Below are 25,668 nucleotides of genomic sequence, written 5' to 3'. Positions count from 1 at the left end.
GCTCACTAGGCTTGGTTGTGTTTTCTGTTTGAAAGGCGATTATTTAACGGCACATTTTGTTGTTTGTTGTCGTCCCAATCTCGGTTATAGATCAGTTAGGAGACTTCGGAGGTAGCAGTGTGCGTGCCGTTAACCTTATACTGCCCTTGATGACAAGCAGACCACTGTGCACCCAACCCTGAAACAACTGGCGCACATGTGGATCACAAACACACAGTGTGCTAGGACTCACGGTGTCAGTACACAGTGTTGTCGCTGAACAGCGCACGTCTCGGTCGTGTGCGAACCTGAACGTGAGGGCAGGAAATAAAGCGCGCTCCTCAGTGAGTGGCACATCGTGCGTAACAGGGAAGTGAGCCTAACCTACTTTCTGCGCTGTTACAAGTTGTCTGCGTCCGGCTCGGCGCTCAAAGTGACTTTTTTTTCTGCTCGGTTTTCAAAACCACAGGAGTCCATCAGGCTTTTTTTTTCCACACAGGGGCAACGTCGGCGTTTAACTGACCAATGGATGCAGGAAGAGTTTGAGGAGGACATTCGGACTGGCGGAGGACTTATGAGACAGAGGAGGAGGAGGAAGAGGCGACGGACCACAGCGTCTTTTCAATGCTTTGAAATCTATATCTGACTTGAAGGTAAGACTTTCATTTGTGTGTCTGTGTGTGTGTGTTTTTCACAGTTTGGATGTCACTCTGTTGAAGCCTGGGCCCTGCGGCAGGTGAGGCCTCGGCACTTCTCAAAAAACAGTGCGTAATAATAATAATAATAAAAAAGCCCGTCTGTGTTTCTGTCATGTTTTGATCATTAAAAAAAAAAGTGAGAGAGAGAGAAAGCAAGTTGTTGCAGGAAGTATGTCGGCCTGACACGCAGCCACATGTCCTTCTACAGTCGGGTGAGCCTTAAATGTGTCAAGTTCTTTAGAAAAAGAGGCTCCACCTGGGCTTTCAATCATGTTTTCTTGTGTTTCACAGATGGTTGAAGGGAATTATGCAATGATCGTAAGTCAGCAAGAGTTATGTTCTTTATCAGCCGTGTGGTCCCTCCCTCCTCTGTCTGTGCCCCAATAGGCGTGTCAGACACTGCTCTGTTCCTAGAAACCCTGTTCAGCTCACTGCTGTTTATGTGGCATCAGCCCGCCATATTGATTGTAGATCAGATTTTGAAACATTGCATGTGTGATGTCCACAACTTCATTCACGTGGGTACCAGTCATCCTGGTGGGCCCGGAGGTGTTTGTGCCAGTGACACAAGGGCGAGTTAAAGGATAAGTCCCTCCTCCAAATGAAAAAAAAAATCTATCCTCTCCCCCTCCTGCTGCTGGAGCAGGACGAGGTGGAGTTTATTTTGACCACTCTAGGGATAAGTTTGCCCTTAAAATGAAAACGCAGTCACCATCTTCCTCCCCTGTGCCGGTGAAAGGTCGGAGGGAAGTCTACGAGACATTTCTGGAGCCTCACAGCAAAACAGAGTTGCTGCATTCCCCAAAACAGCTCAGGTGATTGGGGACCTGCTTTGACATGTAAATACAAACAAACAAAGGAAACAAAATATTTATTGGCTACATACAGCTCGTCTGCAAAATCCAAGACTAGGGAAGTCCTGAGATCCCAAATTGATCTGATAAGATGTTACTTACACCCTTGATGTGGGGTCAAGCTTGTGCCAGCAGGTGCACGCTAAAACTTTTAGTTTGGCAGCTTCAGTAAAGATTTCTGGCTTTATAAGGGTTTAAACATTGCCTGTTTACTTCAGTTTGGGTCTCCCGGGCTCCTGGGGACAAGGGTTATGAACTGTATGGAGCCACCTCCCTCCTCTCTACATCACCACACTTGCACCACTCAGTACTTTGTTTCAAGGCAGCGCTCTTTGCCTCTTTCTTTCCTTCACTTGTTTTTCATCACTTGGTCTGTGTGTGTGGAGTGTTGTTGGAGTGAGTGCTGGAACTGGTAGCTTGTCCTGTTCCCCTCTAGCCGGTAAAATGGAGGATCGTTAACGAGCAGACGGGACTGCCTCTTTATGGAGTTCTCTGTCTTGATTGGATAAAGTGATCAGGAATACCAGTACATTTATTTTCTCCCTTTTACTGCATGAGCAGCAGGAGGAGAGACATGGGTCACTGACCAAACACTCAACAACACTGTTTACCATTGGAATACACAGCCATTTATCACTTATTTTAATAAGAGAATACCACTTACAGCAGCAGCTTCAAAGCACATCCTTATCCACTTCACTTGTTTTGGAACGCTTCCCTTAGGTCAGCTGTGATGTCTTCTGTGTGTGTCACTTTAATTCCACTGAATATGACTTATGAATTCCAGATGTCACAGAGCCAACATCAGGTAGACAACAGGCACATGTGTCCAGACAGTGGATAGCTATTACCACCACCGAGGTGAGGAGAAGCGTGACCCACCTCACTGAGAGCAGCTGCTGCTTCTGCAGCATGACGCAACAAAACCTAAAAACATAGAGAAAAACGTGATATTATATTATACGTAATCAGTAGGACCAGAGAGAGAACTGTGGGAGGCAGATGACCAGAATCTGACATGAAAACGACCCAAAAGCTTGTACTTCCTTGTGCTTCCTGTTCAAACATAGCTCATGTTGAGGAGCCACAGCTGTTTTCCCAGGCGACCCATCGCTCTTAGAGGGAACCATTATCTGTCCTCTCCATTACAGGCCTGTGTCTCCCACACATGATTTTAAAGAGAGTGCAAAGTCTCTCACTTTCACTTTCACAAAAGTCAGCTTGTGATGTTGAGCCTCAAAAATGACAGATGATTGAACGTGATGAAGAAATACACCGAGAGATAAGATATCAGTTATTTAGACAGAAAACAAGGAAAAATTCATGTTGTTAATTTTGTCCTCAGAAGTCTTCCCATTTGTCTCCCTCTCAAGGTTCCCATGATAGAGGTAAATCAGAGGTTACATGTGGTAGATCCCTGTGTTTTACATTTTGCTTTGGCGTGTGACATGTTCACACATTTTAACTGCCAACCAAGCAGTTTTGGTGATCTCAGGCAACATTTAGGGAAGCTGAGTTTCACATGTCTGATGAAAGAAGCCTGGGCATTCCACTCGTAAAACGTCAGTCCTCTATCGGCCTGTAAACTGGCGCTGATGAAAATTACATTGAGAGCAAAGTCTCAAGTCTGTTGTCAACCAGCTTTCAAAGGTCTGGCTGTTTTCATTTGTACGGTTTTTGGTTCTCAATGTTAGCTGCTTAGAGGTGAGAGAATATGCTTAATCCAGAAAACAATATAGTTTGTGTTGTGTGTTGGTGCTCCTTGATGCTCTTGGTAACATTAGAGGGTTTTAAATGTCTGTTTCTGAGCGGTGATTATGAGGAACTGACCTGACCAGCATGTGTTTTACTTTGTTCCCTAGAAGCAGTTTTACAAAGTAGGAATTCAGGACTTCAACTCAGAGTTTTTCCTCATTTGAAAATCTGTATTGTATACACAGATGTCTTACCGCTCCTCACAGGCTCGTGTTTCAGTGAGCTCACCTGAATGATAATGATGCCAACACCTCAAAATCAGCAATAACTGACCTTAGGGCTGAAACTAACAACTATTTACATTATCGAGTTATCTGAGCATTGTTTTGACTATTATTTGTTCTATTTGAATTATTATTAATCAAAACACATAGTGGCAACAGCTAGTAACCGCTAACTGTTGCTGACTAGCTGCCGTTAGCTAGTTAGCTCAGTTAGCCATGCAGCTTTAAATCATGATGGGCCGGGACTAGCAGCTTAGCACGCTAACTTTAGTATATATTTTATACATAGACGTCATAACGTCGGAACTGTTTTCCACATTCTGTTGATGATTTACATATTTTAATGTTTTCAGCTAAGATTTTTACATGTTGAACCTTTCATTTGTAAATCATGTAGGGTATAAAATGTTCGGTATACAGACCGTTTTTTCATTTACTGTCGACAAAGCAAAGCAGCAACATGCTCACATCTGAGAAACTATTCCCTTCAATCAGGTCAACATAATCAGATTCAGATTTATTGTTTATCCATTATGGGTGTGGTCATATGATAAAACTTTCTAACCTCCAAAACAAGCCAATTCTGTTTCTTAGTTGAGAATTCAATCATCAAATTCCCCTGTATTGATTTCTGAGAATGCCAGTGGAAAATGACCAGTAACTGATTTGAGTTCCCACTATGCAGTGACATTAAGTGAAATGTGATTTTCCATACCTTAACAGATGTTATCATATGCAGTGGTGTAAAACAGAGTGTCTTTTGAACATGAGGGGTTTCCATATCACTTATCTTCAGTCAGAAGTGTAGCCACAGCCACAACGTCTGTTTTTTTCCCACTTTATTCTGAGTATTTAGAGTCTGATGAAGATGTGAGGCTTTAAAAAAACAGATCAGACAGATATTTTTGAGTTTGGGGATTCACAAATAAAACTGAATTGACATTGTACCACATCTGGATACAAACAACTAGATGCAGGAAACTTGCCAGTTGCTGAACGGTCCTGTGTGTGTCCGTCTATAAGAAATTCCACATCAAAACTTTCACAACCTCTTTTAAACAATTATGTGGTTTAACTTTGTTCCATACTGACAGACAGATGTGTAGATTCCTCAAATCAGAAACCCTGATTATTATTTCTTCAAACGGAAACTGTCCTGATCTGCCACTAAATCCGAGAAACGTTTCACTTCACATTTGAGACATTATTGTAAAAACAGATGGGACGGATGAGGAACGACTTAATCCTCAGCCTACCAACATATTTATACAGAAGGACATCCGACTAGCATCCCTGGGACACCAAGAGCAAACATCTGTAAGAAATAATCATCATCGCAATATGTTAACTACTCTCTCTCCAAAACATTATCAGTATAATGTAGCTGAAATATACCCACAGTCACTCCCCTGCTCTCATGGTAGTGTATGACAATTTCAATTACGACCCGGGGCAATCTGTTAAAACTTCACAGGCGGTATTGGGTGCTTTTGGAGAACATCAAGTAAAACAGAAATGGGAAACGGTGACATGATGTCAATGGCAAGTGGAGATAGAGGAAACTGACAGGGCTCGTGATGTCCGGTAAAAAGCAAAAGCATTCAAGGTGTTTATTGTACACCAGGGAGTTGAGAGTATGTCCTTGAATTGCAGGATGTAAGAAGCAGAGCAACAGGCTTTCCTGATCCAATCAGAGACTGTGCGTCCACAGCTGGAGAATATATCATCTCTGGAGGTCCAGATGTGCTGTATGCCTCTCAGTCTGACACTTGTAAGCATCTTGTGAAGTCTGAGTGGGACACAACGACACAATGTTCAAGTGCTGCTGTTGATTGGATGCTGAAGTCTATTTAAATTCCTCATGTCTTCCTAATTACCTGTCCTCATCACACTGTCACTCATAGGACTGTCAAGGAAAGAGCTGACGTGATGCTGCGTGAGGATGTCAGAGACACATTTAAAGCAGCAGTGTTGGGGAGGCTACTTTGAAAGCATAGACTTAAAATCTGAGCTACAGCAAAGCTACCTTGTGGATAAATGTTCATGTGATACGAAACTATAGCAAAATATAATAAAACAAAAGACGACTGCCTGAGGAAAAGAGTCCATGTTAGGGTGTTAAACCAAGCCAGGTTACCCACGTAGCAAGGTAACCCTCTAAAATAGCATGCAACAACTTCTCTGAGCATTTGATATAACACAATAATGCTATTTTAATACTAAGATGAATTGACAACCTAATATATTCAGGTGTTCCTTTCCTTTTATGGCCATACATTGTTCGTAGTTTCAGTGCCTAACTGCAGAAACAAATGGCAAAACGTAATTGAACTATTTGAATCACTATGTAAAAATGATTGTATTTGAACAAACAGCTCTACAAAACAGCACCACTGTGGTCCAATCCCAGTACACCCATAGCCCCTATACCATTTACCCCTAAATTCTGCCAGATCCGTGTTTGGTCAATGTGTGGAGCAGAGCTGATAGGTTTCACTCTAGTCTATGTGTGTGCTTCCACCAGCTCCGCTTCAATTCAGCCAAATTCAGCTCAGAGCAGACAGGAAGTCAGACACGGAAACAACACACATAACATCTTAATCATTTTCAGAATAAAACACTCCGTGTTGACGCCAGCACAAACAGACAAAGAGACAAATCCGGTTTCATGCTGGGGAGATTCCAACCACCACCCGTTGTAACTCTGTTGGAAATGGGATTGGGATTAGGCATCTGCAGGTTCAGGGGTCTCACAGTGCTTCATGCATGGTATCCTGTCCTCGCATGGAGAGGCTGCAGGACTGCATCACCTGTGTCAAACTGACCTGTGAGAATCTCCCACAGAAACAGAAGTCAAAAACTGGTTATTTTGACAGAGTCAGTCAGAGTCAGATAGGTAGTGCGGCCTTGGCAACAATAATGAGAAAATTATATGACCTGTGACACTGATGCATGAGTTGAGTGGTGATTAGAAAGGCATTCATTGTTTGACTAACCACAACCGAGGCCTCCTTGTGTGAGACGCTGTGTGAGATACCAGTAGCTCTGGTTAGTTTATTTGTTTGCTTTTGTGTTGCCATCAATCGATGTGTTCTGCAGAGTGTCCTGCTGAGGCAGTTGTGCAGTTTCCCTGACGAGAGAAGCAAACGGCTCTGCAGCTTAGATCGCAGGGCCGAGGGATCGAACACAAATAAACAACTAAGCAAGAGGAGAAATTCCACTGCCTGGAATGTAGACATGTTCTACGAGTTTAAATGAACCTCTTCCTGTTGTTTTGTCAGGGCTAGCTTCACAACAACAAGTATCAGCATGTGGATCCACTGCTGATAAGAATCGATGATACTGACTCCCTTTTCCCAAACTGCTGGATAGCTACAGTTTGACAGTCACGCAGGCATGTTTGGGGAACTGCGTCAAAATTTATATTAATCAGTTTATAACCACGAGTAGCGCTCTTGATCCCTCTGCTCTCGCCCCTGTTTGGATTTCAATCCTCGCTCCGTTGGTTGCTAGGTCACATTGTAGTGAATATCCCTCGACTGTTGACTCACTACGTTGTCTTTCTGCATAACTGACTCCTCACTGCCAGCTTGCATTGAGCAGTTAGTCGTCGAGAGTTGTAACGTTGTATTCCGTCAGTAAATTGTAAACTCAGAGGGACTGAACTGCAATCAAACGAGGACGTCAAATCACAGTAGGATGTTAGATTCTTGAGTCAGCTCTGTTTACTTTTTTGGACAAAGTTGGACTCGGTTGAAGATAAATGTTGATATCTGTAGGAATGGGATGTTCACCTGTTTTGCCTGGATGTTTATACTGTACGGTTTTTATTCAGATTCAACAAAAGAGGGCCAGACAAGCTCTTTCTTTACCTCTTTCCAATCTTTATGCCGAGCTATGCTAACCATTTACTGGCTCTGGAGTCGGAGTGGTGTTGAACTTCTTATCCAAACCTCTGCAAAAAAACAAGTAATATAAGCATATAAGCAACATTCCCCCCAAAGTTTGTTTTGTTTAGCCAGCGTCATGCTAATCTTGCATTGCAACAAATAGATACGTTTCCTCGTAGATGTGCTCCAAATAGAAAGAGCGCTAGGAATTTTTTGTGTCTTTCTCTTACTCACTCTCTGACAAATGCATGTGCTAGCTAGAACAAGATCCTAACAGAAGGCCGTGGTGCTCAAACCGGTTTGTCCACAGGGACTGCAAGAAAAAGGGAAGTTCTTTGGAGCTGCTTTTAAGGTTCACCATGTTGTTCTGAGGGAGGGATTTTAATCAGAAGGGAAAGATCTTCATGTACTGGTTGATTTTTTATGCCTAAACAAACTAAATAAACAAAATCTTCGTTTCCATGACTAAATAAACTGAATAAACAAACTGACAATGTGGCGGACCCTGACAACTTTCCAGTTTCAGACAGTGTTCTGGGGACCTTATTTTCCTCTGAGAACAGCTTGTTTATTCGGTTATGGAAAAGAGAGTTATCATTGCCACATTACTGTCTGTGTTACTATTTCCCCTCAAAAATCTACATAGTGCCCCTTTCACTGAGTAACATTTGCTATAAATGGTGAACTCTTGAAGCGTCTCTGACTAACTCTTTTGTTGAGAGTGTGGTTGTTTCACATTCTAAGTTGGCTGCTCATTTCCTACGATGGATGGCCAGACTTTATATTTTATTTTGGGAATATCTGTGGTATCCCACAAGTACCACTTGCTTAAGTGGACGGAAATTGTTGTTGCGTTGTTGATGTTCTGCCCACAGAGAATGGCACATATTCCCAATCGTTCAGTGTGACGCGAGAGTGAGAAAAAAATGCTCACGTAACGTACAACGTACTTGAAGGATTTTCTTGATTGTTGAATTATCTCTGTTCTCAACTTCCAAAGTGCTGAAAGTGCTTTGAGCTGTTCACAGTTGATTACAAGAAGGATCACTCTGTGCTTATGTTGAAAACGCTGCATAGCAGTGATTTTGGTGGGATGATTTGCACATTCAGAAGTAGATGAGTCAATAGTTTGATCTTCACGTTTCCACAAAATAGTGGTGATGTGATTGAGCTGTACCTCCCCAGCTGTGGTGAATATGCTTTCCAGATGCTTGTGTGACCTACATGCAGTAGACTTCCACTCCATTTGAGTTTTTCTTGTGGTCAAGAAATCGTGTGAAAAACCAACAATAAGTTGATCGCACTCAGGTGTCTGTGTATCTAAAGCCTGCTATAACTTGTTGGTCTGTCAAAACATGTAAATGAGCCACAGTTTCAGTAGGTGACGTGTTTACGTGTTTCGCCATTATGATAAACACAGGTGCTGTTGTTGATTTCAAGTAAATCAAGCATACGCAAAACTGGTGCCTTTAAACCTCCCCTGCACACAAAATGTATTTTTAGCCACTGCTGAAAATAGTCTTTGATAGCTGCAACATTTTCCTTACTTTGTTCTGTTAGTTTCAGTTTTTTAAAAACTCACTGACTTCCAATTTTTTTCCTTTTTAGGTTTTAAGTAGCTTGAAACAGTAGCGTCACTCACTGATGACTCTCTGCCTGTTTCACTGCTCTTTATGACTGCAATTAAAAACAGCTACTGTGGGCCGTAGCTAAAACCAAAACAATAAACCTGTGTCGCCACAGTGTGCCCTCTGGACTGGCAGGAAGACTTGCTTTCCATCTAGATAAACCAACACATGCTCGTTTCCTAGTGGGAACAACAACAACAACAACCAACCTCTCTAACTCCAATCACAGGCAGGCTATCTAACACCAATCAGTTTCAAAGGTAACAGAGGTGACTAACAGGCTTCACAGCATCAAAGCAGATGACACAGGCTATCATCTAATTCAGTGGTGCCAAAACTTTTGTCCATGGAGGCCTGAAAATGAAACTTAATGGTGGGCCAAAAGCAACAACTGTTATGTTTTATTGCATTGTTAAGATGTGAAATGGTACGAGGACTAAGGTTTCCTGATTGCCTGACCGAGTTGATGAAAAATAATTGATAATGAGTGATCGTACATATTAATGAGCATTTTATCTTACAAAAAAATCTTTTGAAGTAATTTAGTTAATACTTTTTCACTAGAAACGTCTGACAGGCCAAATTGAACCTGATAGTGGGCCAGCTGTGGCCCACGGGCTCCACTTTGGGCAGCCATGATCTAACAGATTCACTGACATTCAGGAAACTAAGTAACTTCACTTCAGTTCATCAGTCCGTTCCTTTTAAGGCAAAGTTTTTTTTCCCTTTTCCCTTTTCCATTTGCATAATTTATGCTTATAATCACAGTAGAAGTGAAGCTAATTGGGTGCTAAAAACACGATGGAGCTGACGGGAGACACAGTGAACGGTTCTGGTTCAGGCTTGTGGGAGCTGACCAATTAGAGGAGACTTGGTTTTCAGGAAGGGGGGCCTTAAAAAGACAGGAACTAAAACAGAGTGTCTCAGACAGAGGGGCAATACAGAGCTGTAGCACTGGACAGTATGAGTTTTTAATGTTTTTAAGCATTAATACAAATAATTTATACCTATACTAGTGTTAACCCAAAATAACATTATGAGCCTGAAAATAAAAGCATAATATTAAAAGCATGATATTTCTCCTTAACCTGAGACTAAAAGTCTTGGCTTAGTGAAACTATGGCAGTTAACATCAGCATGTTCCCCAGTCTGTTACTATACTTTGGGTCCTCCACCAAAAAGTATAACAAAGTTATGTAGGTTTGCACTGATTGTCCAGTCTGCATTTAATGATATAAATAAATAAATGTTCTGTATTTGTGAGCCAGTTAAAGAAATAATAATAATATTCAGGAGGAACGTTTTTGGGCCTGAATGCCACAAACAGGGCAGGAAAGCAGGAAGGTATAGAAAGACAGACTTATGCATTTTTGGTTTTGGTCCTTTTTTGGGAATTGTTGACCATGAGTAAAATATAGAACACATGCCTTTTTATATAATGTCATTGTGGTGTTTGAACAAAAGATGTCCAAGTTAAATATGTGTTAAAACTGAATAGTCATCCATAATGTCCTTTTCCTCTGACTTGTGCAGCCCTGCTTGATCATGGCCCAGTGGATACACATGTCCCAGATGATACAGTGCCTGCCTGATGACACCATCAACAGCCTCTACCCCCCTACCGCCTTCCCCATTGAAGTCCGACACTTTTTAGCTGAATGGATTGAGAGCCAAAGATGGTAGGACACAAACACGTCAACACAAGTACAGTACTGTTACGCAGTGATGCTTGCAATTATGCAGCGTTTTTGCATATTTTGTTTATTGCAGATTGTGTGTGCGTGTTCATTCCCTGTCTTGTGTGTGTTTGTGTGTACACAGGGATGATTTTGCGCTGGAGAAGGTGGAGCAGGAGAGCCAGGCTCAGGCTCTCCTGGATCAGACCATCAACATGCTGCAGTCGATTGCTCAGCAGAACGCCAATGTGGTGGACAGGATGAAGCTGATGCAGATCAGCAGGAACATGGTAGGTTTCAGTGACACAGTGCCACTCTGTCTGGTGGCTCCAGAAGAAGCAGCATGTAGTCTGATAAATGCCTCCAGTGTTCTCGCTCAGTGGCTAAATTGCATTGTGGGTAATGTAGTGAAGTTTGAAAAGGAAGAAGAATGTGTGGAATAAAAACGATGGTGGTGATGGCTTTGTTGTATCAATTTTGCTCATTTGTTTTTAAACTGTCCACCAATGTTGTACAAGTGCAATGTTAAACCAGCAGACTGATTTTCAAAACCTGTGCCTACATTACTCCAGATGCAATGTAGCCACTGAGTGACATCACTGGAGGAAATTATGAAATTAAATGCAGCTTGCCGTGGAGCCACAAAAGGCTTTATACTACTTTTTTCACATATGCAGTAGCACTCCCCAACAACCTGTAAACACACTTTAATGTGTGAAATTGGTGGAGTTAATCTTTAAATACTCACCTTTTAGGAAGTGGCCCTCAGAATTGGTCACTACACAGTAGTCTAACTTGTAATTCTTCTGCCAATTCTCCTCGATCGAGCTTCAGTAGTTCTTTCATTGTTAGACATCCAAGTCTCCTGCAGCTTTTCCAGAATTCCTTTCCAGAGACTTCTTATGAATATAATGATAGCTGATGGAGAGTGTTCCCAGTGGTTTTAAGAAGGTGAGAAACTCTCTTAAGTGCTAGGAGAAATACAGCCATACATACAGTCTGATAACCAAAATATATCAAGAAAGAAAACAGTGATTGTCTCGTAAGACAATGCCTCTGTGCTGTAAACACGTTTGTGTCAACCTGCAACAAAAGGCAGCAGCCACTACAGATGTATCATTATCAACGGCATCAACCTAATAAACAGCAGCATGCTAGTAGCTCCACTTAGATATTTTCCACTGTTATTAAGATCTGATGAAACTTGTTTTTGCATTACAGACCATGTTTCAGCAGCAGCCTCTCCAGTTTGGTGTGATGGTCCGGGATATCCTCAGAAAGGAGATTGTTCTGCTCAGCACGGTATGATCCTCCGTCACATATACTGTCTGTCTTTAATTTAACTGCACTATAATGAGCTGTGTGATCATTTTGTGGAAATTAGTGAGACTTGATGTCAGACTGTAGTTAATAGGTGCCAAATGATTAGGTTAGTAGATGTCATTACAAATACATAATTAAGCACACAGGAATAACTACAAAAGCTTATGCCAAAGCACTATAACAGTCGTTTTGCAACGGAAATGGTGCAAAGAATTTGACAGTTTGCTGATTAAGTTCTAACTTTATAATCAAAATATGCAGAATAATAACAGACCCAAGTTGGAAATCTCTCCTTTGTAGGATATGTGTATAAATCATACAAAATCAGACATTTTGGTTGCAACAGGTTTAAAAATGTTAAATTAATAATCTCTTCAGTTTAGCAGCATTTTTTCCTCCTGCAACAACTGGATGTGAGTCAAACTTTGTTGTCCCTGTTGGATTCAAAACTCACAGACAGGATTGTATACTTTTCAGAACTGGTCTTAAAATCAGCATGTGTTTACATTTTCTTCATAGCAAAATAATCTGGTGAAAGATGTACATTGCAAGATGTACATACAGGTATATTGCAAGGTTGAACTGCTAAGAGCTAATTTGGCACCTCTATCACCTAATTTGGCAAATGTGTAGACAATATATTGTGGCTAATGCTAGCTAACTGACTCCATGGCAGTGGTGTTCTTCCTGTTTACATCCCCCAAATTAGGAGGTACAAATTTGGTTTGGGGAAAAAGTAGTCTCAATTTTTTCTTCAATATCATTGATAAGTACTCTATTATCTTATTTAAATGAAATGTGTTACTTAAAGGGGCACTGGGTAGTTTTGGAAAGGAAATTCAAACTTAGAATTTTGATATTTACAGTATTTATGAGGTAATAGTACAAACTTACAAGTATGTTTTTTTCCTTGAATAAACAAGCTGTTCTCAGAGAAAAATAAGGTCCCTAGAACACTGTTTGAAGCTCGAAAGTTGGCAGGGTCCGCCACATATAAACAAAGTAAAACAGCATGAAATTGAATTAAGATCTTTCTCTTTTGATGAAAGTTTCCTACATTGTCCTGGTTTGATTTCTCAAGGAAGATTACCAAAGTTAATCTGTTTTCCAGATGTCCACTGTTGATTTACTTTTCAGAGTGAAAATGAGTAATGTTTAAAACACTCCTGCCCCGAGCACCACCACACTGCAGACGTATAAAGTGCTCTTCCATGCCCACAGCCTCCCCAGTTGCCTAACCCTCCACAATACCCACAGTACCAGAATAGACAGTCCTCACACCCCAACATGCAGGATGTAGACCACCTGGTTCTGAAGGTGCTGGACGTCCAGGAGATCCGGCAAAAGATGCACCACCTGCAAGAAGAACTCAACTGGGAGAGGGAAAACTATGAGGGTGAGAGACACATACTGAACATTTAGTTTTTCTTCAGTAACAAGTTCCCTCATGTTCACAAACCTAATCAGCCAGATTCTGGTGCCAAGAGGCAAAAATGCTGTAGTTGTGAAACTGCAACTTGCGTAAGAAAAGGTTGTTATAGTTCCTCTTTCAAGATCATTTCATGGTTCTTTTTTTTTTTTTTACTTCATTCATATAGTCCTCATTTAAAACCTATTGAAGTTGAAGATTCTGTCTGTTTGAGGAAGGAAAGTGACACAGGAAATTAACCTGCAGGTCTTTTGGTAATCAATTGGTTCTTTTATTGTCTCTCTGGATAAGTGTGATGTGCAGTCGATGACTGTCCCGACCAAATGATTAATTGGCGCATTCATCAGATTAATCACGACTGAAGATGATTGAATTTCTATTTAATTTGTGTTTTAGTTAGTTATTGTCAGCTTTAAATTTCAGAAAGCCTGTTGTGGACAGATACAGCCTTGAGTCAATGGTGATGGAATGACGCCTGACATTATGACAAAAAAGACATATCATGTAAAACTATAAAAGAATAATGGGCCACAAATGGAGCCCTGAGGTTCCTCGTGTCATCCCCGCTCCTGATCTGGTTTCCTCAATGGCTTCCAGAATTTGTGTTTTCAGGGCTCCAGAGTGCGACTGTTTGGGTTGTGTGACTAAACATTTTCATTGGTCACACCATTTTATCTTATTGTTATATTTGTTATTATTACTTATATTTTTTTTTACTTTTAACTGGTATCTTTCATTTTAGATAACAGGATTCATGATGAATGGCAATGGAAGAATTTCATTATACAGAGAAAATTCGTCTTTTTCAATGAGCGCCTTGACTTTGACTTTGACAGTGTACCTAATATTCAGCAGGCCATATTCCACTAATGTTTCCACACGTACTACACATATAGCCACTGTTCAAGTAAGACTGGGGAAAATCCTAAATTTAAATTATATTTTTATCTGTCACATGATTTTTATGATACCCCATAAGAGTCATTTGACCTTATCATTTACACACACATCATTTACATAATGTGCTTAAGAACTACATTTCACAATGTTTTGTCATTAGTATTTTCAAGTGTGTGTGAATTCACATGTGTATTTTAAGACAAAATGTGAGATGCCACGTTATTTGATAACAGCTAAGAGAGCCTTTTTTTCATTCTCCTTTCTACTCACTCTGACATTTCACACTTAAATGTGAGTTACTTTCCTTTCTGTCTGATATCGCTCTGTTGGAAATCCCCTCATTCACGCAGGACAGTGTCCTCCCATTTGCAATAATAACATGAACTATTGTCTTTCATTTTATCTTTCCTTTTAAAAATGTTTTCAGTGTTCGGTCCATGTATCCATAACTGTTGTACCTGAAACGTCTGGCCAAGCTCACTGTATTTTACATGTCAGCCTGGTCATGCATGTTTAAATGTTGTCTAGTCAAACCTGTTTAATCTGGATTTAGAGATTTTTTAAATTCCTGTCTCTCGTGTATTCACTAATGTAAAACAACCCCCATCCTGTCAAAGATTACGTAGTTGGGCACAATTTCCTTGTCAAGAGTTGAAAAAAGGGTATTTTTTTGTTTGTCTCAAATGCAGCAGTATCCTGCAGCACAGAAATGACTTTACATGTGATGTTATTTATTGTTTCCACAGGGCCGATGCAACAGAATGGACTGGATCCCGCAAAGTCAGAAATCCAGAAACTCCAGAACCGCATCCAACAGCTGGAGTACAATGTAAAAGCAATGGCCACGGTAAGCTTGGCAATGGTTTATGCTGCGAGTGCAACGTTTGTGGCAGCTCAGAGCGGAATTGTTTCTTGCTTTATATGAACTGTGATATCAAATCTCTGTATACAACTGAAACTAAAATTGCAGAGTAGACAGCTGCTCCACTTTGTCATTTTGTGTGTCTCTTGACCATTTTATGAATGAATGATGATTTTCATCTGCCTAATCAAGTCTTCAAACAATCGGTTAGTTAATCAGTCAGTCGACACAGAACATTTTAATTGTAGATTGTTTTCAGTGAATAATCAAATGAAAAAGGAAAACGTGTGGATTCCAGCTTTTTTTAAATTGGCTGTCATCATTAACTGAGTCTTTTGAGTTTTTTAAATAGTGAAATGATGATCGGTTTATAACACTGTAACTTATGGACTTGTCAGAAAGACATTTTGTATATTTTATAGTCTACAAAAAACAGTTGATAGAAAGATCAAGTGGTCCAATGTGACACAGCTTTTATTTATGTGAAGCTCTCTGCAGCTTATTATGCTTTGGTGTGTCTGAATCTATGTGATATTTCTGTGTTGTAGAAGCGTTTCCAGTTGTTGAAGGAGTCTGTGGACTTTCTGGACCAGTGTCAGACCCGACTGATCAGCAGGCTGAAGGCGTGGAGGTGGGAGCAGCACAAGGCCGCAATCGGACATCCCTTTGACGAGAACCTAAACCCCCTGCAGACGTGGTGAGGTTTGATCCAGACAGAAAAATCTCAACAACAGTTGGATGGATTGACGTGAAATATTGCTCAGGTTTTCATGGTCTGCAGTGGATGAATCCTACTGACTTGGGTGACGCCCTGTCAGCTGTTGTATAGTTGCCATGAAATCTGCTCCACATGTTCAAACTACCTCAGAATAAAGTCACTTTCATGAAACCCTTAACTTTAAAGGCTTGGCCAATGTTGTGGCTGATGGTGAACGTCTGTGGCCCTTTGCTTTTTGGTACATAGATTTGGTGGCAGAACCTGTCAGTGACAGAAATCACTCTGATTTACTGTTTAGCTAATGAAATCCATGCACGAGAAGGGAAACAGAAACAGAAAGGGAAAGCCCCTTAAGCTTGAGGTATACATGACTTCATACATTTACAGAGGCTTTTTATCAGACATATATTCTCCATTAAAAGCAGCTATGTTAGTGAGAGTGGTGTCAAAAGCGCTGCTTAGCAACGTTAAGTATATCCGCATTCTTCCAGTTTCCCCTTTTTAAATGCAAATTCAGACAGCCTCTACCTGGTGGTATTGAGAGGTGTTTCCTCTCACGCAGGTGCAGAATGTACAAGCTTGTTGGCTGTTGGCTTTAGTCTTTGCGGTGCGTTCAACGGCAGCTTTTTGGCCGTTACACAATGTCGGTCTGCCTTGTCTGGGCCCCTAAACCATTCTCACAAACTAACCTGCAAAATTAATTCCCATCAACCGCAGCTGTAATTTGTTTATATTGGTACTTAGCGAAATGAAGATAATGAATATTGTATGAACATTATACCTGCCTTAGTTAGCATGGTCATCGTGAGCAAGCTAGCTTGCTTGTGTTAGCATTTACTCAAATTATTGCCTCGCAGTTCTGTTAGCATTACTGTAGGGTCTTGTTCTGTATAAAAAAAAATGGTCAAAAAATGTCCCTAAGACGAAGGCGACCTCTTCAAATGACTTGATTTGTCTGACGAACAGTCCAAACCCTAAAGGTATTCAATTTGAAATGATATAGAATGGAGAAAGCAGCAGAGGGTTGGCATTTTTGTATGATTATCTAGACAGACAAATTGATTATTTGATTAATCATTTCACAGGCCAACTGGCATTTTACTTCTTACTCTCTAAATATTGTATCTTAATACTGTATGTCAGTATCAGGATTGAGGAGGTGATTAGCCTGTTTTCTATGTTTTACCAGTTTCAGTTGTTTGTGCTTTCACTTTAAGTCTTGCTTCCATGTGATGTTCATGTATTTTTGTTATTAGGTGTGAGCAGCTGCTCGGGGTGAACGGGAAGTTGAGACAGGAATTGATGCTGATAGGAGAACCGATCCCAGAGCTCCAGGAAAGGCTGGGTCAACTTCTGCAGGTTCTGATACAAAGGTATCACAGTCACATTGTTGTATTTTCTAAATGTTGTATTAAAGAAGTGTTAAAGAAAGCAGACTTTTTAAAACTCACAAACTTAGTCTCAAAGTGCAACATAAATCAATTAGCATGTTTCCTCACTGGTGTTATCTGTTGTCTCCTGCAGCTCTCTTGTAGTGGAAAAGCAGCCCCCTCAGGTCATTAAGACCCAGTCAAAGTTCTCCACCACTGTGCGATATCTTCTGGGGGAGAAGGTGGCTCCCGGAAAGCCTGTGGTGCTGAAGGCGCAGATCATTAATGAACTACAGGCCAGGAACCTGGGCAGTGTTCCTGGGTGAGTCACACTGTTTCCACTGCACAACTTGGAGGAGTGCAAACTGTCAGGGAGGATTCATTAAATGTTTTCCTGGTATTCAGCACCTTTTTCCCACTTGAAGTATCCCTAGGGGGGCAGGGCATTTATTTTTGGATTTGTTCTGTTAATTATTTATTTTGGTGTCTTATAACCCCAAAATAAATGCATAAAATAATTTAGATAAAGGCTAATACTGCAAAAAGGGTTACTGGTACAAACTGGTACTAACTTCTCTGTTCTCTACAGTGATAATGTCGGGGAACTGATCAACAACACAGCCATCCTGGAGCACAACACGTCCAGCAAGAGCACATGTGCCACCTTCAGGAATATGGTATGTACTTCTCTAGGTTTCTCAGCCTACATGAGATAATTGTTTAATTTTATGAACAAGTATTTTCTTTTCCCACAGTCTATCAAGAAGATCAAGAGAGCAGACCGGAAGGGATCAGAGTCAGTGACGGAGGAGAAATTTGCACTCTTGTTCTCGACAGAAATCTCTATCACAGGCTGTGACACTCCCTACAGGATACAGGTATGCACCGATCCATTGTTCTGCTCGTCAGCACACAAGTTCTGTAATATGGCCACAGCAGGGACACACTGAGCTGAACACTTTGTGGTACACTCACACACATAACTTCATTCTGGAACTGTTAACATCATTTAACTTTTGTTTACAGTAAATATGCTTAGTGGGATCATCAAACTTAAAATGATATCACTGATTACAGATGATCTCACTCCCGGTGGTCGTCATTGTCCATGGCAGTCAGGACAACAACGCTCTGGCGACCATCATATGGGACTGTGCTTTTTCTGAGGCAGTAAGTGTCAAACTCTTGTATTGTTTTGCTTTCTAAAAGCCTATTAATAACGGGAAGCTGGTGACGTATATAGGAAATTCCCCTTAGACCACACAGTCTGATTAAAAAATGCTCAGTTCGACCTTCACAGACCCTGCTGATGTGAGTGTGAATTGAGACTGGAGTCAGCTTCCAGCTCTGTGTGCTCATTCACAAACAAAGTTCCTTGAACTATTGCAGGAATATACTATGCGGGGAACTGAGAGAGATGAATCTAAACATATTCCCCTGAGATGTGGCCACAGCGAGCTTTGACACATCAGATATGCAGCAGATATTTATGGTTTACACTTACATATACCAAAGACATGATAGTTCATGGAGTGGAGCAGACAAACTATATATCAAGTTATTAACATATACAGGAAAATAGAGGTATGACATTATGACAGAAAAAGAAAGTGGAGAAAGATTAACCGGTATTTAAATAAGGAGAGATCAACTGGAGGTTTATAAAAATCTTTATTTTGGCAACCACACAAATATGTGGGGCACCGACCTGCGTGAAGATAAGAGACAAGACAGGTTCTTCCAGTTATGTGCCAGATCTTTTATTGACTCTGAGCATGAAATAAACCTGTCAGAAAAAGGCCTAGAGGTTTTTCACAGCAGACATTTTGTAGAAGTGTGAGAGCAGACATTATATGAGAACCACAGGATAAAACTGACAGTTAGTCAGTGCCAACACGCAGGACCTGACTCACCCCGATTAAAGTTGTTTTAAACAGTTACACCTTTGCCTTCACTGCTTTGACATGTCAGAATGTCTGCTGTGAAAAGGGCCTATTTAAAAAAAAAAAAGAAAATATTACAGAGGATAATCACGGTGCAATTGCATATGTACAAGGTGACATTTACGTCCCTAAAACCAATATAAGATCCTCTCCTGGAGATCTGAGTCTAATACTACTCAAACATCAGTATTCACAAACGTATAATGGTTGATTTCGTGACACAACATGTTATACAGTTTCCTATATAGCGTTGGAGGTGAACCAGAGACTTAAAGTAATGTGCACACACGCTCTGTGGACGGGCTTCTTGTTTGTTGCTCTTTCTGCTTCGTCAGTCAAACCAGGTCCAAGCGATGCCTGGAAACAGTCTGACGTGATCTGTAAGAAATAGATTGATTTTTCTGAAGTGCCCAGCCACTGAAACAAATTAACAACGTCTAAAATAAACATTGGTGATGCTAATGTATTCGTATGTATGTTCGGGTTTCTCTCTCTTGTCCCCTGACATTATTGTAAATGCACGCCAGTGTTCTCGCCACATCAGCCTCTTTGTCGTTGCCATCAGGACAGAGTGCCGTTCGTGGTGCCGGAGCGCGTTCCCTGGAGGATGATGTACAGCACTCTAAACAGTAAATTCACGTCTGAGGTTGGCACCAAACACAATCTGGACCAGTACAACCAGCACTTCCTGGCCCAGAAGATATTCGACAAGCCCGACTTTGCTGACGACTATAGCAACACAATGGTTTCCTGGGCCCAGTTTAATAAGGTAAACACAGGTGTACTGTATGAGCTCTGGCACAGACATACGCAGCCTGACATACACTCGAATCTCACAGTGCCTTTCAATCTCACAGGAGGTTCTCCCGGGACGACCGTTCACCTTCTGGCAGTGGTTTGAGGGCGTGATGGAGCTGACCAAGAAGCACCTGAAGACCTACTGGAGCGAAGGGTGAGGAGACTTCTCTGCTGTTTGAATTGTAAATATCAGACGTCTGCTCCATTCTGTTATAATGACGAGCGTTTGCAATGTTTTGCTCCACCAGGCTGATATTTGGTTTCATTGGGAAGCAGCATCTACACCTCATTCTCAAAGACAGGCCCAACGGGACGTTCCTGCTTCGCTTCAGTGACTCTGAGATCGGAGGCATCACCATCGCATATGTGTCTGCTTCTGAGAGTAAGCATGAGTTTGATTGACATGAGATTATTTTGTAAGTTATTTTGCAAAATTCAGTTTATTGGTGAAACTGTAGCTGATAAATAGAACCAATGATATGAAGCCACGTTGCTTTTATTGACTTAGATAAAGTAGGTGTCTGTCGGAACCTTGTGATCCCCCAATTACCACAGAGAAGAATAAGACAAGGATGAAGAAGAAGCCACACAGTGTCGACTAGAGAGCCAGACATGTTGTCGCTCTTGTGGAGATTTCAGTTAAAGCGAAACTCTCGCCAAAAAGCAACCAAGGCTTTATTTGGGATTGAATATGAGTCAAACCTTCATGTAAAAGCATAATTGCGATGAAAGAGGCACTTTTAAGATTTACCATAGTTTCGATTTTGGGCACATTAATTTTGAACGGGAGAGCTAGGGGCATGACACGCTAGCATCAAAATCGCTATTTTTAGAACAGTAAGAAGGCTCGACACTAGTGATGCTACGAGCAAAGTTTCATGTTGTGTCGATCCTTCTTAGTGTTCTAAAAATAGCGATTTTGATGCTAGCGTGTCATGCCCCTAGCTCTCCCGTTCAAAATTAACGCGCCAAAAACCGAAACTACGGTAAATCTTAAAAGTGCCTCTTTCATCGCAATTATGCTTTTACACAAAGGTTTGACTCATATTCAATCCCAAATAAAGCCTCAGTTGCTTTTTGGTGAGAGTTTCGCTTTAATGTTCTGTGAAGGTTCAGAAAGGAGGGGAAGAAGTCTACAAACCCTAGAATATTAAATCATCCGTCTTTGCTTACTTTACTCTTACTGACACCTCAAACATTTTTTCTCCCAGATGGTGGACAGAAAATCCAGAACATCCAGCCCTTCACCAAAAGAGATCTCGACATCCGTAGCCTTGGTGATCGCATCCGGGACATCGGCCACATAACACACCTGTATCCTGAATTTCCTAAACACGAAGTTTTCAAAAAGTTCTACACAGGTATTGATCTTCATGCACAGAGTCAGCTTTGCGGTCTTGAGGTCAGTTGAAAACACAACTAACAGAATGTTTTCCTGTTGTTTCCGCTATCGTTTGAAACAGAGCCTCAACTGCCACTCAACGGAGGTTACATCCCTGTGTCGCTCCAAACTAAAGTCGGAGCGTAAGGAATTATTTTTACCAACAAAGCATTTAAAGTTATATTAAGAAAAATGTAAAAGAAAAATTGGCAACGTGTCGTTTGTCTGTGTTTTGTGTGCAGGGAAGCTGGCTCAGCCACACAACCGCCTCCTGGTATGGCAGCTGTCGGTGACAACTCTCACAGTAATGTTCACTTTCCTGTGTAAGTGTTACTTCTACTGTTTCCCTCTTTCACCTTTTGCGCATACCACCCAACTCACTTCCTCTCTTTTATATTCCTTGGTGCTGTCCTTAAGCTGCTAGTGACTAATCCTGCATTTATGTCTGCACATTTATGCTTCCAGGATGCCTACAGGAATCCTGTAGGCATCCTGTGCCTCCTGTGCCTCGTTTTGTCTATGAAAAAGAAAAAAAAAATGCCTACCTCTGAAAGTATCCCAATGACATAGCCACATTTCCATCCAAAGTACCTGGAACTTTTATTTCCTGTAACTACTTTTCAAGGAACTGAAAGGTTCCTTCAGGACGTTGTGGTTTTTGTTTCTACCACAAACTCCCAATGATTAGGGAAGTTAGTCGTATCAAATGGCAGCTATTTTTAGAATGTCAGTCTTGTGTGTGACAGTTCAACGATGACACTGGACTTCGTCTTCATCCCATCTGTTGTATACTATCTTCCGTTTCTCCATGTTGATGTGATGAAGCACACTGTACAAAATACAAACAAGTTTTATTTTTACAAACTGGTGGCTGAAATAACATTTTGTGAGGATTTGAGCAATCAGAAATGTTCTTGCCCCACTTCCAGATTCACTGTAAATTCTGGCCTTTGCCCCTAAGGTCAAAATACAACGAGTGCGGAGGGAGTCTGTCTAATGCGAGGCAAATAAAAGTTTGCTGCACCTGTTCAGACAACAAAGATTCCATGCTGTCATTATCGTCACCCTTTAAAGATAGATAACACATTCCTCTTTTATCTTTGACGACCTCATATATTTTGTGTCATACCAGTGGTGGTGTTGGTGGTACACTTCACACAACATCAAGATTTCACATTCCGCAGACTTCATCAAGTTCCATAAAAGTAGAAAGTGACTCAAATTTCTTCTGATATAACAAGGCACATTTAACAGCTAGCCAAATTTGCCTGAGCGCTCTCAACTCCTGGCAGCTTAAAAACAACAAAGGAAAATCAGTGTCCTTCCTGTTGTTTTTTTCAGGCATCAGTTTCAGGCGTCATTCAGCCAGTCAGAGTCCATCCATCAAGAGATAATGGAAACGGCAGCAAGTCCTGGTGTGGACTTCAGTCCAAACCCTCCTGTCTACAATGAACTGTAAGTTTTTTTTTATCTTTGTGTCTGTGCATGAAATCCATCACCATGTTTAATTGTTACAAATATACTCAGGCACGGTGCTGAAATGCTGTTCTGCGTGTGTCTGTTCTCTAGGCCCCCAGCAAACAACATGGAGCTGGATTTGGACACTCTCCTCCAGGATCTGAGTCCTGGTAATTAGGAGGATTCCCCATCAGTGTTGTTTTTGGAGCACAAGGCAAACATGAAATAGAGACCAGAGCCAAGCTTGTCTGTATGACCTTCGAGGAAAGTGATGCTGTTTGTGCACACTTTCCTTCACTTTCATCATCCGTCTACAGCCTCATCTACTTTTGAATAAAAATCTCGTAGGAGACAAATTAGATTTCCCTGGGACTCAACTCGTCGAAGGCAGGAAATCGTCATTTTAAGGACAAAATAAAACTGAGAACGAACAAGAGGGAAGAGCGCTGTCATGGCTCTCCGTCACCCCGCCCTGGTGGTTGGTTTATTGATGTTGATTTTCTTTGCTTGTCCGTTTATACACACTCCCACGTGTTTTGGAAAATAAGCGACTTACTGTACAGATTACAGTGACTTTTCAGAGAGACAACCAAACATTCATGAAAACAGGCAAGAGCTGGGACAATTAGTTTATTAGTATAACATTAGATTGATTGGAAAATTAGTGGCCAATTATTTTGGCAATTATTACCATTAGCAACCATCGATTAATGGTTTAAGTAATTTTTCAAGCAAATTGTCAAACTTTGGCTGCTTCCACCTTCTGCAGTGCGAGGATTTATTGCATTTCGCTGTCATTTATGATAGTAAATGAAGAGTCTTTGGGTTTTGGACTGCCGGTTGGAAAAAAGAAGATGCTGCGTTTGGCTCAGGGAAATTGCAATCTGCATTTCTCGCAATTGATTTTTGGATTAAGGATGAATTAATGAATCATGGAAAATAACCAATAATGGAGATAATCATTAGTTGCAGCCCTGTAGAAGACGGTGTGATGCTCATGGCTGTGCAGTAGACCATCAGCTACTGGAGTGCATTCTTTAGTTTGTGCTTGTTGCATGTTTTTGCTCACGGTGAGGCAAAGGTATAATAGTATTTCCCTGTTGTATAAAACCCTCGATGTGATCGAAAAGCCTGGCTAAGCCTCAGCTATAGTTAAAGTCATGTTATACACACTCTATCCCGCAGTAACACAGTGTGTGCATGGTAAGTACTTCATATAGTGTTTGTTAGCCTGAGGTGTCCTGTGGCATAGTAAAGGATTAGGAACATGAATAAGCTTCTCTGTGACTATTGACTGTGATACTACACCACACTGATGGACAGATGGCAGTGGTGGTGATGATAGTGGTGGTGGGAAATGCTCATATTATATCTGTCGACTTAAAGAATTAGTCGTGTGCATTCTCTGTTATATGTATATGTTTTTAGAGCTTTTGTCAGTTAATATCAGCCAGTAATTCTTGTCCGTTTTGTAAGAATGTATCGAGTCCAACTAAGTGGGAATCCATGTTACTGGTAGCATTTTTTTAGTTTCTATATTTCTCTATTTGGTCTACACCTCAGTCACTGGGGTGATAAAACTGATAAATTTAGTGGTAAGTGAGTATTTTTACAAACAGATTTTCCTTTATTCCTAAATGCAAATTCTCAAATCTTAAGTAACTAAATTTAAGCTGTAGTAGGGTCAATTCATGATAAAGGCTTCCTGTAAATAAAAAAAAGTGTGTTGTCTGTAAGCTCCTCCCTCTTTGTAACCAATCAATCAATCAAATCAAGTGTTTGTAATGGAAGTTTCCTGTTGCCCACTGCCCACTTTAATGGAGTCTCACCTGTTGATGTGCCATTTAAATATTTTTTGTGTCGTTAGAATTGTGTAATCTTAAAGCTTAAAGGAGACATATTATGCATTTTCATTTTTTTCCCCTTTCCTTAAGTGTGTTATATATGTTCCTGTGCATGTAAAAGATCTTGAAAGTTAAAAAGGTCAAACTCGCACAGAAAACGCTGCTCCGCGTCAGTAGTCTTTAAGCCTGTGACTTTGTGACATCACACTACGTCACCATGTCACACATTTGCAACATGTAAAAATTGATTTAGCACAGCTGCTCTGTTGTGGTTAGCAGCGCAGGCTCAGGCATATGTGAAATGAAAGAGAGCGTTTGAGACAGAGGTGGAATACAGTGCTGCAGCGCAGGACAGTATGAGTAAACCGATGTGGTTTTGAGCGTTAAAACATATAAACCCATTCTAGTGGTACCCGCAAAAAGAAATTGTGAACATGAAAATCACATGTCTCCTTTAAAATCTCTCAGGGCTATAGTGCACAATAAATTAGCAATCTAAATGAAAAGTAAAGATCAGTGTTGTAGTTAATTAGAAACATAATCAATTCTGACAGGAGATGCAGTATCAGCTTTAAATCTAACTTTTCTCTGATTTTAGCAGCTTTTTTCACACCTGAATGTATATAATAAACCAATTTAATAACTAATCTCTGGTTTTATGAGAAGCTGAACCCTCCATCACAGTCAGTGTAGTTCGTGTAACAATACGTCAGTGTGTTGGAAGTGCCATGTTGCACGTATGTTTGCTGGATGATAACCTTTAATATCTTGTAGATTTACTTTTGGATAAAATCATTCTGAGGCTACTACTACAATCCATGTAATCTTTTAACCATAATGACAAATAAACTTTTTTTTTTTTGTGCAAAATATGAAAAATGTCTTTGTGAATTTATTTACATGAAATTAGCTATGTCCTCTAAATCGACCTTGACTGA

General features: G+C 40.8%; 1 protein-coding gene across 3 annotated transcripts; it reads left to right on the top strand.

Annotated features, from left to right (window-relative positions):
- Positions 1-25,241, top strand: stat6 (signal transducer and activator of transcription 6, interleukin-4 induced). 3 transcript variants are annotated; one of them, XM_030422712.1, is made up of 21 exons: positions 2-323; positions 479-632; positions 10,562-10,707; positions 10,850-10,994; positions 11,926-12,006; positions 13,249-13,423; positions 15,103-15,203; positions 15,767-15,915; positions 17,193-17,309; positions 17,461-17,628; positions 17,896-17,983; positions 18,062-18,184; positions 18,384-18,476; positions 19,815-20,018; positions 20,107-20,201; positions 20,296-20,429; positions 21,259-21,408; positions 21,511-21,571; positions 21,671-21,751; positions 22,770-22,883; positions 22,998-25,241. In XM_030422712.1, exons 3-21 carry the CDS (start codon positions 10,574-10,576, stop codon positions 23,062-23,064), a joined length of 2,280 nt encoding a protein of 759 aa, XP_030278572.1. In that variant the 5' UTR covers positions 2-323; positions 479-632; positions 10,562-10,573; the 3' UTR covers positions 23,065-25,241. The 3 variants fall into 3 exon arrangements, with proteins under 3 accessions (XP_030278573.1, XP_030278572.1, XP_030278571.1); XM_030422713.1 differs by having other exon boundaries at positions 1-632; positions 13,285-13,423; XM_030422711.1 differs by having other exon boundaries at positions 2-632.
- The last annotated feature ends 427 nt before the right edge of the window (positions 25,242-25,668 follow it).

Source organism: Sparus aurata, chromosome 7 (assembly GCF_900880675.1).
Source record: "Sparus aurata chromosome 7, fSpaAur1.1, whole genome shotgun sequence".
NCBI lineage: Eukaryota > Metazoa > Chordata > Actinopteri > Spariformes > Sparidae > Sparus > Sparus aurata.
Note: the sequence above shows the minus strand (reverse complement) of the source record. Positions and strands in the feature narration are given on the sequence as shown.

Bases quoted from the DNA above. Each gene is read 5' to 3' on its own strand.
- stat6 (XM_030422712.1), top strand. From the start codon at position 10,574: ATGGCCCAGTGGATACACATGTCCCAGATGATACAGTGCCTGCCTGAT. The intron at 10,995-11,925 runs GTAGGTTTCAGT...TTTGCATTACAG, and splicing joins TGCAGATCAGCAGGAACATG to ACCATGTTTCAGCAGCAGCC. The intron at 20,019-20,106 runs GTAAACACAGGT...TCAATCTCACAG, and splicing joins CCTGGGCCCAGTTTAATAAG to GAGGTTCTCCCGGGACGACC.